The 13,853-nt window shown below is 54.2% G+C and overlaps 1 protein-coding gene and 1 long non-coding RNA gene across 5 annotated transcripts; one reads left to right on the forward strand and one right to left on the reverse strand.

Annotated features, from left to right (window-relative positions):
• Positions 1–324: 324 nt before the first annotated feature.
• LOC141568804 (uncharacterized) lies at positions 325–9,769 on the reverse strand. Its single transcript, XR_012492019.1, has 3 exons — positions 9,600–9,769; positions 3,955–4,153; positions 325–1,731 (listed from the first exon to the last, which is right to left on the reverse strand). It is a non-coding gene; the product is annotated as an uncharacterized LOC141568804 (long non-coding RNA).
• Positions 1,762–13,714, forward strand: LG15H17orf99 (linkage group 15 C17orf99 homolog). 4 transcript variants are annotated; one of them, XM_074319494.1, is made up of 6 exons: positions 1,762–2,869; positions 3,175–3,207; positions 9,996–10,295; positions 11,595–11,861; positions 12,003–12,139; positions 13,134–13,714. In XM_074319494.1, the coding sequence occupies exons 2-6, from the start codon at positions 3,192–3,194 to the stop codon at positions 13,392–13,394; spliced, it is 981 nt and encodes a 326-aa protein (XP_074175595.1). In that variant the 5' UTR covers positions 1,762–2,869; positions 3,175–3,191; the 3' UTR covers positions 13,395–13,714. The 4 variants fall into 4 exon arrangements, with proteins under 4 accessions (XP_074175595.1, XP_074175593.1, XP_074175594.1 ...); XM_074319492.1 differs by having other exon boundaries at positions 1,764–2,813; XM_074319493.1 differs by having other exon boundaries at positions 1,764–2,813; positions 11,640–11,861.
• The last annotated feature ends 139 nt before the right edge of the window (positions 13,715–13,853 follow it).

Below are 13,853 nucleotides of genomic sequence, written 5' to 3' on the forward strand. Positions count from 1 at the left end.
CTCGGAAATTGTTTACGGTGGAAAGGGCCATCACAAAATTGGGGAAGGGAAGACCTGGCCGCTGTGAGGGCAAACCTGCACTGGGGGTGGCTGTGTTCTCCGTGCACGGTGCCCCACACAACCTTTTAAACCTGTGAGGATATGGAGACCCGCGGGGGTGCGGTCAGTAAGGGGCAGAGCCAGGATCTGACCCCTGGGCACTGGTTCCAGAGCCGCATGGAGCAGTGTGGGGCTTGTGTCGCGTCCAGCACAACACGGGCAGTGAGGGTGCAAGAAGGGGCGGCGTTGGGTTAGGTTTTAAGAAAGAAAGAAACAGAGACTTAATGCCGTTAAATCTCAGAGGGCCATGCGTCTCACAGTCACCAGAGACTGGAGCCCCGAATCGGGCCGACTGGTGGCTTTTATTGATAATCGCACAAGGAAGTAGCACTATCTTTTCCACGGTCTGTGAATCTCATACATCATGTCACAAAAGTGAATCAAACCAATTATCTTTGTCCCCAAGCAGCCGGAGCAGAAAGTCTTGTGATGACAGGTGAGGCATGCACCTCCCTGGAGGGCAAGTCTCTCTTGTTGTAACAGTTCCGTTGAGATAAGCTGAGAGAGCTGACCTTTATTGCCCTCATGACTTCTCTCACAAGCAGGTGAGAGAGGAAAGCCAGAGTCAGCAACGGCTTTTCCCAGGCAGGGGGAAGGAGAGGCAAGGCTCCTTCCCAGATTTTCTAAGGCAGCTCATCAGGGGTCCCCACTCCGTTCCACCTGTCTTAGGTTGTATATCACGTGACATATCTTACCTGTCTTTGGCTGCAAACCATCTTTTGGGGACCAAACAGAGATATAAGGTGCAAAACATTGAGATAAGCAAAGCCCCAAAAAGGCACAGTCTCACAGACTATTCTTTCCTCAAGGAAAGAAGGGCGGGGGTGTGACTGTTGGCTAGGCTGCTGTGTGACAACAGGCTTGGGGCTGTGATTCCCCGCCCTGACCCCGAGCGGCTTATAGGGCTTATTTGAGCCTGAGTAACAAACGTTCTGAAGTTGGCCTCTCCCTAGCAGGATTCCTCAGCGCCCAGGATTCTAACCCAGCAACTGCACATCAAAACAGGGCTGGTCCTCAGGAAAGCAGGACAGGCACCCCACCACCACCACCACCCCCGCCATGCCTTCTGCAGAGTCTGTTCTCCTGCCCTCTCTGTGTCCCCCAGTTGAGCCAACCTTGAGGAACCTTGGAGGTGGTCGGCCTGGGGTGACTCCCAGGGCTGGGTCAGATTCCTGAGCCTGTTGAAGCTCCGTCTTTGGAGCTTCTGGCCCAAGGTGGCAGTGACTCAATCCAGGGACCTCAGCCGTTGAGAACACCTGAGAAGCTGTCAGAAGTGGCCCCGTGCCAACGCCTCCAATGCAATTGATCCAGGCGCATGCAGCTGCCAGGCATCGGGGCTGTCTGAAGCTTTCAGGTGACTTACCTGCAGCCAGGATCGAGAACTGGAGGGAAAGCAGGGGAAACCTCAGGACGTGCTTGAAAAGCCCCCCTATCTCCACCAGAGGCCCAGTGCCTGGCTGGATTCCAGGCCATGACACAGAGTCTGGGCAGCTCTGGCCGGGTGCCCTCAGGCCCGCAGTTTTATATGGTCATTAAAGCACCTCCTGTCGCTGTCCTCTCAGTCACCCAGCATCACAAGACCTATCCGTCTGTCAACACGTGCTGGACCTTGTTCTGGGGCTGGCGATGAGCCTACAAGGGAGACACAGAGCTCTGCTCAGTCGAGGGAGGGCAAGTACAGGAAAGCGACTGACAATGCCAATGAGCAGTTTGGGTCCAGTGTGCTCCCTGGACCAGCCCCATCACCATCACCTGGGAACTTGTTAGAAATGCAAATTCTCAGGCCCCACCTGGCATCCCAAGTCAGAAACTCTAAGGCTGGGGCCCAGTGGGGCAGCCCCTGTGATGGTGCTGATGGGCACTGAAGTGGGAGAACCACTGCACAGAACCATCAAGGTCCTTTCTTAGCACCTTTGTACCCCTCCAGTGAACGTGTACTGAGAAGCAGCCCAGTGCAAGGCCAGGCTCCCTAGGTGCTGGGAGGGAGAGGACAAACTTGGAGGCCTTGGGCAAATCAGCAAACTCGGGGCCTCAGTGCGCTCAGCCGCCACATGGGGATGACACCACCGTCCTCTGAGTGGTTGTGAGGATTTAAGCAGCAATTACTTATAAAGTGTCCCAAGGGGTGCCTGGCCCTTCCTAGCAGTGTGGTCAAGGTCCTATTCCAATGTGGTCGTTGGCCTAAGGAGACAAGTGGGAGAGATGAGAAGGGGAGCTGAGACCCCTCCGATCACAACTGTCCAGCAAGACACCCTGGGGTGGGAGGGGCTCTGAGGATGAGCCGTCACCCCCAGCAGGAGGTTTCACAGAGCAGGTGACTAGCAGGGAAGGGAGGTTTCAGACAGGAGATGAAAGCAGAGGGAACAACCTGAGCAAAGGATGTGGACACCTTCTACCTACCCAACAAGCCCAGGGCCCACAGTGCAGCAGTGCTGGCTGAGTGTAGCCCTGCCTGGCTCCAAGGCCCAGGTACCCCTAATTCCCTGCAGGGTGTGAGGGAGTCTGCTGTTCTGGGCCTAGCCCTGGCTTCTGAGGCCCTGGGGTGCTGTGGCCTCCGGGTTATCTCCCTGCTTCACATACCTCCCAAGGAACGCCCTGGTGACACACCAGGGTGGAAGGGGGCCCCACTGGGTGAGCCTTTTCGAGCCTGAGCAGAGGGCCCCACACCAGCAGAGACATGAGGCTCCGGCTACTGATCTGCTTGGCTACGCTGGGTGAGCCCCACTGGAGGCATCCTGGAAGGTGGAGGGTGCTGGGAGGCACAGGACAGGTGGGACCTGAAGGCATGGACACCTTGGGAAGCACAAGACGAAGAGGGCGTGAGTCTCAGACCAGCCCCTTACGGCATATGTGGCCCAGTTATTGCTTCTCCATTCTGGGCCCACCATTTATTCATCTGCAAAATGGGCTGATGATACTAAGTGTGGGCTTGAAAGGGCTGCTGTGAATGAAGATGCTTGTTGAGTCCTGAGCGTCCTGTCTGGCCTTCGTAGGAGGCTCTCTGGGCGGTCTCTGGCCTCCCCTCTACCCTGAGCTCTCTCCTTACCACTCTCTCCACTCTTCTCTCTCTTACAGCCACCAGCAGCTTCTCCATGGAGCAGGAAGGAGGTGAGTAGCCCACCATGTGGGAGTGAAAAGGGCCCCCAGCTGGGGATCCTGGAGTCAGAGCCCCGCACTTATGGTGGGTGCCTTGGCTGTGGGAAGGTTGCTGCTGGTGACGGCGTGTCTGCTGGTGGACAATTGGACAGTTCTAAAACCCAGCGTCAAACATTGTAGGGCCCTGCGGGGAGTGGAGAGGAGAGAAGGCTGGTGGTGGTGGGGACCTCCAGGGGACATGGGGTAACAAAAGTGTTTGACTTCCTCTGTGTGTGTGTGTGTGTGTGTGCGTGCTGGTGAAGGAGGAGGGCCTGTCCCTGGGCAGGTGTATCCTAATCTCTCTACCCCAGATCTGGAGCAGAAGCTCCTCTGGGAGCCCCATAGCTCTGCCCGATGGGTGTGACCCCAGAGAGGGCTGGGAGCTTTCTGGTGCGGTGCTGTGGGGGGAGCCACGGTCAGGAGGGGCGCCGTGGTTGGGGGGGCGTGCGTGGTCCGGGAGGATGGCGGTGAGCGAATGGGGAAGGCCAGGCTCCCGCCAGATCCAGCCAGGGGAGGTTGCCTTAGTCTCAGAGGCAGCAGGAGGGCGTCTGGGCCTGCTTTCCATGAATCGGGGTGCTGCAGAGCCAGGGGGAGGAGACACTCCTGGTCTAGACTCCGCTCGGCTTTGCATCTCCGCTTTTCTGCTCCCCTCCCTTCTCCTGCCCTCTCCCCTGCCCCATTTCTAGCCCTGTGCCCCATAAGGTCACGGTGATAGGTCACCTCCTCCTCTGCACGTCTTCAGGGCAGAGGAGCTGCTCTCCCCACTGCCTGGTCCCAGCAGGTACCTTCCCCGGTCACAGGGTGGAAGAGCTGGCTTCCTCCTCTGTTCCACCGAAGGGCGGGTCTCACTTGAATGCGGCACAGGCTGAACTATCATTTCCTCATTCGCTTTAAAAACAAACACATTGTGGTGTTTCAGCTAAAAAAAAAAAAAATATGACAGCAGAAGCTATGCAGGCCTCTGGGTCTCAGGGAAGAACCTGGGCAGGGTGCATCCCAGGGCACTGTCAGGCACCTGACTTTGCTCAGACACTTGCCAAGCAAGTCCTGCTAACCAAACTCCTAAGAGACTGACTGCTAAATCATTCATTCATTCATTCATTCTCTCAATATGGCTGAACCTGTTTGGTGCAGGCCCTGCTCTAAGTCCCAGGATGGATGTACAAGGTGCAGAAACAAAACGAAGCCCCTGCTCTCATGCTGCTTACATTCTAATGGGGCTGGAGGAGCAGGTGATGATAAAATTGAGCGTACTCTACACATGCTAGCATGTGATTTGCCCTAGGGAAAAGCAAGCAGGGAGAAGGGAAGGGAACATGGGTGGGGGTGGGGCGGGCGAGCAGCATTTACTGAGAAGTCATCACTGAGAAGGGGACACCCAAGCAAACACATATAGAGCAGGACGTGCCTGGACAAGGGCCTGCATGGCCAGAGCACAGGAAGCAAAGAAGGGGAGAGTTGGGGGAGGTAAGAGGGGTGGGAGAGGGTTGGGTAGGGATGGCCTACGGGCGTAGCTGTGAGACGGTTTGCCCAGAAGACAGGATCTGGTGTGGCCTTCACGGGGTCCTTTCACTGCTGTGTTGAGAAGAGACACATGGGGCAAGTGTAGAACCCCAGAGAGTCATTAGGCTGTTCCCCGAATTCAAAGGAGAGATGGGTGACAAGGCAGACATTGGTCGAGGTAGAGTCTGAGGGTCAGGCTAGCTACACTTGCTGACGGATGGGGTGGGATGAGAGAGGCAGAGCCCTGGAAGAGGACCCCAAAGTTTTGGGCTGATCTGGAAGGATCAGCTGAAGAGCAGCCTTACAGTGGCGTCTTATGCACTGAACTGGCTTCAGTGGGAGCGAGAAGTTGGGCGAAAGATACTGAACGTTAAGAAATTGAAAAGCCAAGGTACTGCAAAGATACACCGTGTATTCTGAAATACCGGGAATCATGGCAGCTGTAGTATTGAGAGTACAGTTGGGCGCCGCTTAACGACAGGGACACATTCTGAGAAATGCGTCGTAAGGCGATTTCGTCGCTGTGCAAACATCACAGAGGCACTTACACACCTGGATGGTGTCGCCTACTGCACACCTAGGCTGTGTGGTGCAGCCTATTGCTCCTGGGCTACCAGCCTGTACAGCACGTTACTGTACAAAACAACATGAGGTTAAATCAAGCGCAAGAGAAAACGATGCCATTAAGAGATGTGGTAAATGGGAAATGTGTGAGGCCACTGCTGGCAGAACACAGCTATTGTTTTATAGCAAAACTGTTTTGTTTTTTATAAGTAGAAAGAGTACTCTAAGGATAAAAAGTATATTACAGTAAAAACATAAACTGGTAACATAGCAGTTTATAATCAAGTATCACACTGCACGTAATCATATGTGCTGCACTTTTACACAACTGGCCTCACAGTGTGTTTACACCAGCGTCACAGCAAACATGAGGAATGCACTGTGCTATGACGTCACACTGGCTATGACGTCACTAGATGATAGGAATCCTTCCGCTCCGTTATAGTCTCATGGGACCACTGCCGTATGTGTGGTCCATTGTTGACCAAAACGTCCTTATGTGACACATGACTGTAGCAGAAACCGGGGGCAAGAATCTTCCAGAAATGATGGGCATTTCTAGGTCATTGTAACCCAGAGGGGTAGCTGGAATATGTCTGAAGACGTGAGGTTCAAGGCTGGTGTTTAGGGAGGAAGGAGGGAGAATAGTCCAGAAACATTGAAAGGATGTCCACACCCATGGTCCAGGCCGCTGCTGGGCAGGCTGTGGGGATCCACACCACCTCAGACAGCCGCTGGTTTAGCCCGTGCCCTGGGGAGGGGGCTGGTTTCCACTGGGTGTGGTAGATGAGAAGGTGTTGAGGGTTATGGGGGTTTGGGGACCAACTGAGCCTGCATTCCGGGGGCGCAATGGGAGGGCGTCAGGATTGCGCAGGTTGGGAGGCGGGATGTAAGGGGGACATGCAGGGCCCTCTGTGGGGTGGGGCAGGGGGAGGAGGGTGACCTGGGAGCCAGGGGGTTCCTGTGGGCTGCTGTGAACACAGGACGGAGGGGCAGCATCTGGGTGAAGGACATTTAAACTACTGTACGTCCTTGAGCGAGCGCAAGGGAACCTTGATGGATTGTCCTCCATTTACTCCTAAAACCCGTTTGGTATTTCTGAGGGAGGTTCTAGACCATTTCACAAGAATCACGTGGAGGTGGCTGCATTTGTCCTGTGGCTGCCATAACAAAGTGCCACAAACTGGGGGGTTAAGAACAACGGAAATTGATTCTCTCCCTGTTCTGGAGGCTCGAAGGCCAAAATCAAGGTGTCAGCAGGGCTGGTTCCCTCAGGAGGCTGAGGGAGAAGCGGTGCCATGCTTCTGTCCTGGCTTCGTGGATCCTGGCAACCCGTGGCACTGGGTGGCTAGTGACAGCACGCTCTAACTTCTGCCTCCATTTTTCTTCACATGGTCTGTGTGAGTGTGTGTGCACACGTGTGCGTGTGTGTGCGTGTGTGTGAGTGTCTTCTCCTCTTGTTAAGGCTCCCTAACCCAGTATAGATTATTGGGGTACATCTGCAAAGACCTTATTTCCACATAAGGTCCCATTCACAGGACCAAGGGGTTAGGGCTTGAACAGAACTTTTTGGAGAACACAATTCAACCCTCAACAGGTAGGTTGTTTGTTCAAAATCAGCTCCTGGGTCCCACCTCAGGTCTAATGAATTGGATCTGTAAGGCAGGAACTCGAATCTCCAAGTTTCCCGGTGTCGCAGAGACAAGTACGGAGAGAGGGGCGATCCCCAAGGGCCTCTGAGCCTGGCTGGGCAGCAGCTCTACTCCCCTGGGTCTGGATGGACGCTCCGCACAGCCACCCACTTAGCCCAGCCTCCTTCTGGCTCAGCGTCCAGTCCCAAGGATGGCCTTGTCACTTCATCAAAGTTTGAGTGTGACATTCCATCATTCAAATGTTCTGACATGCTTGATGAATTTTAAAACAAACGATAGACCGCTTATTATTGGTGGGCTAGACGCATACACGAAATAATCAAAAGGAAAAAAACCACACAAGTCTTGTTAGAATAAAAAGTGAATGGCCCACTGCGTAGTGTATGAAAAAAATGCTCCTGTCTGTGAACTTATGTAAATCAAGTTTCTATTAATGGCCATGCAATGGAAATGAAGGTGGGCGAGCTTTTTTGTTTCAGTTATAAGTCCAGATCATTTCCTTCCGTGAAGGAAGCAAAACGAGAAGTGTCATCACACCTCTGCCCTGGCCCCCGTTTCCCCTGTGAGGGATTCTGGCCCCAGGAGCCGCCGTGGGCCATGAGTCGGCCCTTTGGCCCCAGCCAGGGTCGTGCTGACCAATGATTGGGAGCAGTTTGCAGAATGGTGTCCACAGAGCAGCTTCAATTCTCCAGACAGCCTCGTTTCAAATCAAGGATATTGCATGAAAGCTTGCTTGGGGGAAAAAAAAAAGTATTTAAAAAATAGGGTTTCTTATGAAGTTTAGAAAGAGGCACAGAGGAGGACGTATTTGTGGGTGGCTGTGCAGCCCTGGGCAGAGGAAGAAATCCTGACTCTATGAGGCTGGGGCAGCAGCTTAGACCAGTTTCTCAGTCTCGACACTCCTGACACTGGGGCTGGATCCTACTGCTCTGGGGCCGTCCTGGGCACTGCATATCCCGGGCCTCTCCCCCACTAGAAACCAGGAGCACCCCCCCCACTCATGACAACCGCCAAATGTCTGCAGACACAAAAATCCCCTGGAGGCAAAATTACTGCTGGTTGAGAACCACCGGTCTAGAAAGAAATATGTTTAGTGGTCAGAAATAGGAGTCCTAGGTAATGTCTCTGAACACCATTGCAGTCTAGTTTGTTCCTCTGCTCAGTAAGCAGTTTTCTGATCACAGTGTGGTTTCCAGAGCCCACGTGCCTAGCCGGGCACGAGGAATGCATGAGGTCTAGGATATTCAGGTTTCATAGACGCTTCCTTCCACCACCACCCTCCCCCGGCACTGCCCCCACACACCAGTCTTGAAAATGCACCATTCATAATCCAGCCCTCTCTCCCAAACCCCCATTCAGAAGGCAGCTCTGTTTAATCCCGGTGGCTGTTGTGGAGAATTCACTACGGGCAGCCTGAGGCTCAATATGAAAAGACCTTAGAGGTGTTTTGTGTGTCAGAACCGACTCCAGGATGTGCCTACAGAATAGAAAGTTACTTCCAAAGTTACACCAGCAGAGAGGTGGTCTCGCTGGGTGAACCCCTGCTGGGAGCGGCTGGAGACTGGGCATTGACCCTGGGTCTAGGGGTAGCGACCTCTGGGTGTGTGAGCATGCCGTGTCCTCCAGGGTCTCCCCAATTCTTCTGAGGTCCTGCTTTCCCCGAAGTGGCTTCTTTCTCTTCAGTTTCGCCCATCCCCTCCAACCCTGGGGTCCCTCCGCCGTAATGCCTCTGGTGGGTCTGGGTCATGCCCTCTGCCCCCTGCCTTCTGATTGTCCCTTTAAACCAGGTGTTGACCTTTCTGGGCGCTGTGGCCCCGCCTCCGCCCCTGAATCCCAGGTCCCCTGGTGGGTCTGACACGAACAAGCCTCTGGTACATGAGTGGACAGGCATTGGAGTTCCTCCAGGCCACCGCCACGCCCAGGCCTGCTGGCAGTGCCAGTTCATCAGGTGACTGGTCCACTTTGTACCTGACTTGTCCCCATCCCTGTGAGGAAATCCCCAGCTCAGCTGTGTACTCAAGGAACGCCTGAACTGCTGGCATCTTGAGCACATGAGGACATCCCTGGAACAAGAACGTAGGCCATACTGCAGGGCGTCACTAGACAGGACCTGCCTTTTCATCTGAGAGTCACGCAGCCAACAAACAGTACATTTCTGGTTTCCTACCACGGGCTGGGGACAGAGTGATGTGCAAGAATGTCTCTGCCTGTCCCCACAGCTTACGATTCACAAAACTGTTGAATCTGGAAGTTGAATCCAGTGTTCCAAACTTCTCCATGCTTCCTACTCATGTCTCAAGTTCATTTTATTTTCATAGTAAATATGAAAGGCAGAAAGAGTCTAAACCCAGGAGGCAGACTTTTTACTCGCAGTTTTTTTCTTTTCTTTGGAAAAAAAACTTCAGGGGAAGTTCACATGACAAGTTGAACCATTTTAAAGTGAACAATTCAGGGGCATTTGGTGCATTCACCGTGTCTGCCACCACCCCCTCCGTCTAGTTCCAGAACATGCCATCACCCCAAAAGGAAGCCCCGTCCCCATGAGCAGTCACTCCCCACTACCCTCCCCCAGCCCCTGACCGCCCATCTGCTTTCTTTCTCTATGGGTTTTCCTATTCGGGATATTTCACATGAATGGAATCATACCGTATGTTGCTTTTGGTGTCTGTTTCATTGAGTATGGCGTCCCCAAGGTTTGTTCAGGTCGTAGTGTCTGTCGGTAGGCACTTCGCTCGTTTTTATGGCTAAACACTGTCCCGTTGTATGGAGAGACCGTATTTTATTTATCCGTTCACGCATGGACGGCCATGTGAGCTGCTTCCTCCTTTTGGCGAGTGTGAGCAGTGTCGCTACGAACACGTGTGCATGTGTATCTATTAGAGGCCTGTTTTCAATGCTTTTGCTACATATCTAGGAGTGGGATTGCAGTGTCCTACGGTAATTCGTTGTTTAACTCTTTGAGGAACCGCCAAACCAGCATTTCCTCACGGTGCTTGACAAATGTTGGCTTTCTTCCTCCTCCTCTGACTGTTTCACCTCCAGATAGCACCTCTGAGATCTCCATTGCCTACAAAGTCCTGGAGGTCTTCCCCAAAGCCTGCCGAGTTCTCATAACATGCCACTCACCCCATGCATCTCTGCCCATCACCTACTCCCTCTGGGGCACTGGGGACACTGAAGTCGCCAAGAAAATGGTAAAGACCCAAGACCCAGCCTCCTTCAGCATCAATGTCACGCTCAAGTCCAGGCCAGACCTGCTCACCTATTTCTGCCAGGCAGCCACCACCGGGGGCAAGCGTGTGGTCAGCACCAAGCTGCAGATGTACTGGGAGCTGTGGGCCAGTGAGTACATCGGGGGAGGGGACACATGTGGGGTGCAGGGTCTGGAAGATAAGCGAAGCTCCTAGGCGTGGGAATCGTGGGGCCTGGGGTCTGAGGCTATGCGGCAAAGGCAGACTGGCCTCCAAGAACCACTCTCGGTCCCTTGGGGCCTGGTCACAGGCTGGGGTAGATCCTGGCTGCCCCCCCCCCCAGGGCACAATCTCCTGGCAGGGGCCTCAGGGGGCCCAAAGGGAGAGTAAAACAGAGTCTGAGGGCGGAAGTGACCAGGGCCCAAGCCCCACTTGCTGAGAGCTCTGACTTCAAGCTGATAAAGTGGGTACTTTTTGTTCTTGATCTAGTTTAGTCATCACAGAGCTGAGGGTGGCTTCCCGCCTGTGGAGGAGGGAGCTAAAGTTCTCGGAGGTGGAGAACGTAGCCCCAGGCCACCTGGCTTGCAAGTGGCAAATGATGGTTTCAAACCCCACTCCATCAAGCTCCCAAATGTGTATTCTTCTGATTTGTATCCTGATCTTAACTCTGGTCCTTCCTGGTAGGAGGCATCAGGGCTGGGAAGCAGGAAGTGTTGCCCGACCTGACCTGTGGTGGCACTGGGCCCACACCTAGGAGGAGACAGCCCAGGGAGGCGAGCCCAGTCTGGGACATTACAGGTCGAGGGTTTCAATCTCAGGCAGTGGGCTGTGGGTCCTTGGGCAAGTCACTCAACCTCTCTGAGTTTAGGTTGTTTCATCTACAAAACAAGGACAAGACTACCTATCCCAGGAGGGTAGAAATAATTCACTGGAAGTTCTTAGTAGATGGTAAGTATTCCACTTATGGTGGTGGTTGTGACTTAGCAGTAAGGCTGTTTAGAGCCTTAGGCTGATGGCCCTGGGGGATAGTAGAATCTTCTAAGTGACAGTCCTGAAAGAGCATGTGTAGTCCAGTAAAAGAGTCAAGACTGAAACAATATAAATAGGATTGCCAGATAAATTTTGCATAGAACATACTCACACTAAAGGAATTATTCATTCTTTATGTGAAATTCATATTTACCTGGGCCTCCTGTATTTTTATGTGCTAAGTCTGGCAACCCAGAATATGCTACACATGAATAAAACCGAATGCGAAATTGTGTGGTACACATTGCAAGTAGGGTAGAAGCCCAGACACAGGGCAGAAAGAATAATCCAGAAGGCTGCCTGGAGGAGGTGGCAATCACAGTTAGACCTCCAGGCTCATTATTTTGTAACAAGGGAGCCTGTTGGAGAGAGGGTATTACATCTTCCAGCCATGCCTGTGCTACCCTGTGCACCCTGCCAGATCCCGTGTCCCAGCTGCAAGCTAACTTTACCTTGTTGGACGAAGGGTCAGGCCCCAGGGTAGAGGTGGCCTGCCAGGCATTCGGCAGCCCTCCCATCACCTACAGCCTGATTGGGAAGAATGGGCACGTCTACATGCAGCAGAAACCAACCTACGGGCAGCCTGCCAACTTCTCCTTCCCACTGACCGAGACGTCGGAGTGGCTCCAGTGCCAGGCTGAAAATGACATCAGTGTCCAAAGCAGCCCCCTCACACTGGTGCCGCCAGGTGAGAGGGCTCCTTGGTTTCCAGAGGGGCAGCTGGAGCTTCTGGGTAGATGGGTGGGAGGTGGAAGAGCTCCACCTGGCCGCTGCCAAGAGCTGGGAAGGGTATCACGAAGGAGTCATGCCTACTCTGGCCCTACCTTAGAGAAGCCCACCCAGCCCAGACACCTCCGCTTCCCTCACAGGACAGCTGCCCCAGGGACCCACCTTTATGCTGGCTGGCAGCCTCACCTCTATTGCAGCTATCACCTCCTGGATGCTGGGCTGGACCAAGTGGACCAGGTAGGAAATTGGTGCTGGATGTGGGGGAGGAGTCAGAACAGTAGGTGGCCTGTGTGGACCAATAGAAGCCCAGGCTGGAGAGAAGTGGGTGGTAGGTTTGAAGGGCAGACCTGCCACCAGGACAGGGAAAGGGCCATGTCACTTCTGTGTGACTTGCAGAAGTTTATTAAGGGCCTGCCGTGTGCCAGGTGCCTGCCTCAGGCTTGCTGATTTATGGCTTTTTGTGCCATGACTGCTGCTCCAGCCACCCTGCCCTGCAGTGGAGTCAGCCAGCCTCTGGGTGGGGCACTCTCCTGTGTTCCTTATGGGTCTGGAGGGATACTGGGATGCGGCACGATGCGTTTGGGGACCAGGGTGGATCAGGGGCTTCTGCCCTCCATGGGAACCACATAGGTCACTGCTTCCCAGCCGGTGACAGAAGGCAAGGGCCAGACCTCCTGAGGCCCCCTCTCCAAGACCATCACTTCACTGACTTGTAAAGTGACCAGGGCCTTTGTGTTGCCCAACCCCAGGCACTGCAGGCTTCTCTGTGCTCCACCTGTCTGGCCTGTGGTGGCAGTCACCTCTGCCCCGTCAACTTCTCACATCCCTCAGTTCCTAAGACACTGCCATCTCCTAGTTCAGCCTCTTCGGTTGGCCTTGTCCAGGAGTCTGGCCTCCTTGTCTCACGTCAGCCCCCCTTTCTCCATCTGAAGTCTCGGTCCTTTCCAAAGGCCAGACTCTTGAGCAAGCCAGTGTCACCTCTCTGAGCCTCAGTTTTCCCTTCTGGGTATAGAGACTGGGCTCCCACTCACCACGTGACCAGGAGCCAGCACTTGCCCTCTTGGTGATTCAGTGTCCCCCTTCATTTAGTGGGTTGACTAAGCCCCATGTCCCTCCTCCTGCCCCAAGCACTGATGCACTTGACACCATAAAATTCCTGGAGGCCTTGGTGGGGGAGGAAGTGTCTGGGAGCTGTGCTTGCCTAACCTGGAGTCTCACCTCTGTCATCAAGGTTGTGACCACAAGATGCGACAGCTCAGTAGGGCCCTCCGGGACAGCCCCTGTGCTTGCCCCCTACAGAAGGACCCACCATTTGAATGAAGAACAAGCATGCCAGCCTGGATTCCTGGAGCCCCTGTGTTCTGTGACCTCAGGATGGGGTGGAGGCTGTAGAGGGACAGGGAGGCCACAGGACAGAGTGGCTTCTGTGCGGCCTGTCGCCCCTCCACTGTGTGTCACCATCCATGTGGGTCTGGGAAGAAGGTGGGGGTAGATTGTGAAAAGACGCAGCTCCCCCCACATTTGCTCCCCACTTCCCTGGAGTGGCCCCCCCATTTCCTGGTGTCACCTCCTCTGGCTCCACCCACTGACCTCTGATGTTCCAGCTCACCTGGGAGCACTCAGCACCACCTGGCCAGCACCTCCTCATTAACCTTACCTGCAATAGCAAAGGGTGTCTGGAATTCCTCCCTCCTCAGCCTGTGGCCCCTGGAGAAGGCACCCCTCCCCACTTCCCACACAGAGCTTTCCCTGTTCCTATGCTCTGACCCATTTTGGTTTAGAACTGGATTAAACTCTGCCGGCTGCCTGTCACCTTGGAACTTCCGTTCTGTCTGCACACCCTCTTGGAGCCTGGAAGTCTGAAGTCACTCTGCCCTTCACAACCCTTGGGGCGGGACCCAGCCCAGGAAGAATTGGGGGGTGGTCTCAACCCCACCCAGGTTTAGCTCGG

This window comes from Rhinolophus sinicus, linkage group LG15, assembly GCF_036562045.2.
Source record: "Rhinolophus sinicus isolate RSC01 linkage group LG15, ASM3656204v1, whole genome shotgun sequence".
NCBI classification, from domain to species: domain Eukaryota; kingdom Metazoa; phylum Chordata; class Mammalia; order Chiroptera; family Rhinolophidae; genus Rhinolophus; species Rhinolophus sinicus.

Excerpts from the sequence above, each read along its gene's own strand:
- LG15H17orf99 (XM_074319492.1), top strand. The coding sequence starts at position 2,777 with ATGAGGCTCCGGCTACTGATCTGCTTGGCTACGCTGG. Across the intron at positions 3,208-9,995 it reads CTCCATGGAGCAGGAAGGAG|ATAGCACCTCTGAGATCTCC; the intron begins GTGAGTAGCCCA and ends TTTCACCTCCAG. Across the intron at positions 11,862-12,002 it reads CCTCACACTGGTGCCGCCAG|AGAAGCCCACCCAGCCCAGA; the intron begins GTGAGAGGGCTC and ends GCCCTACCTTAG.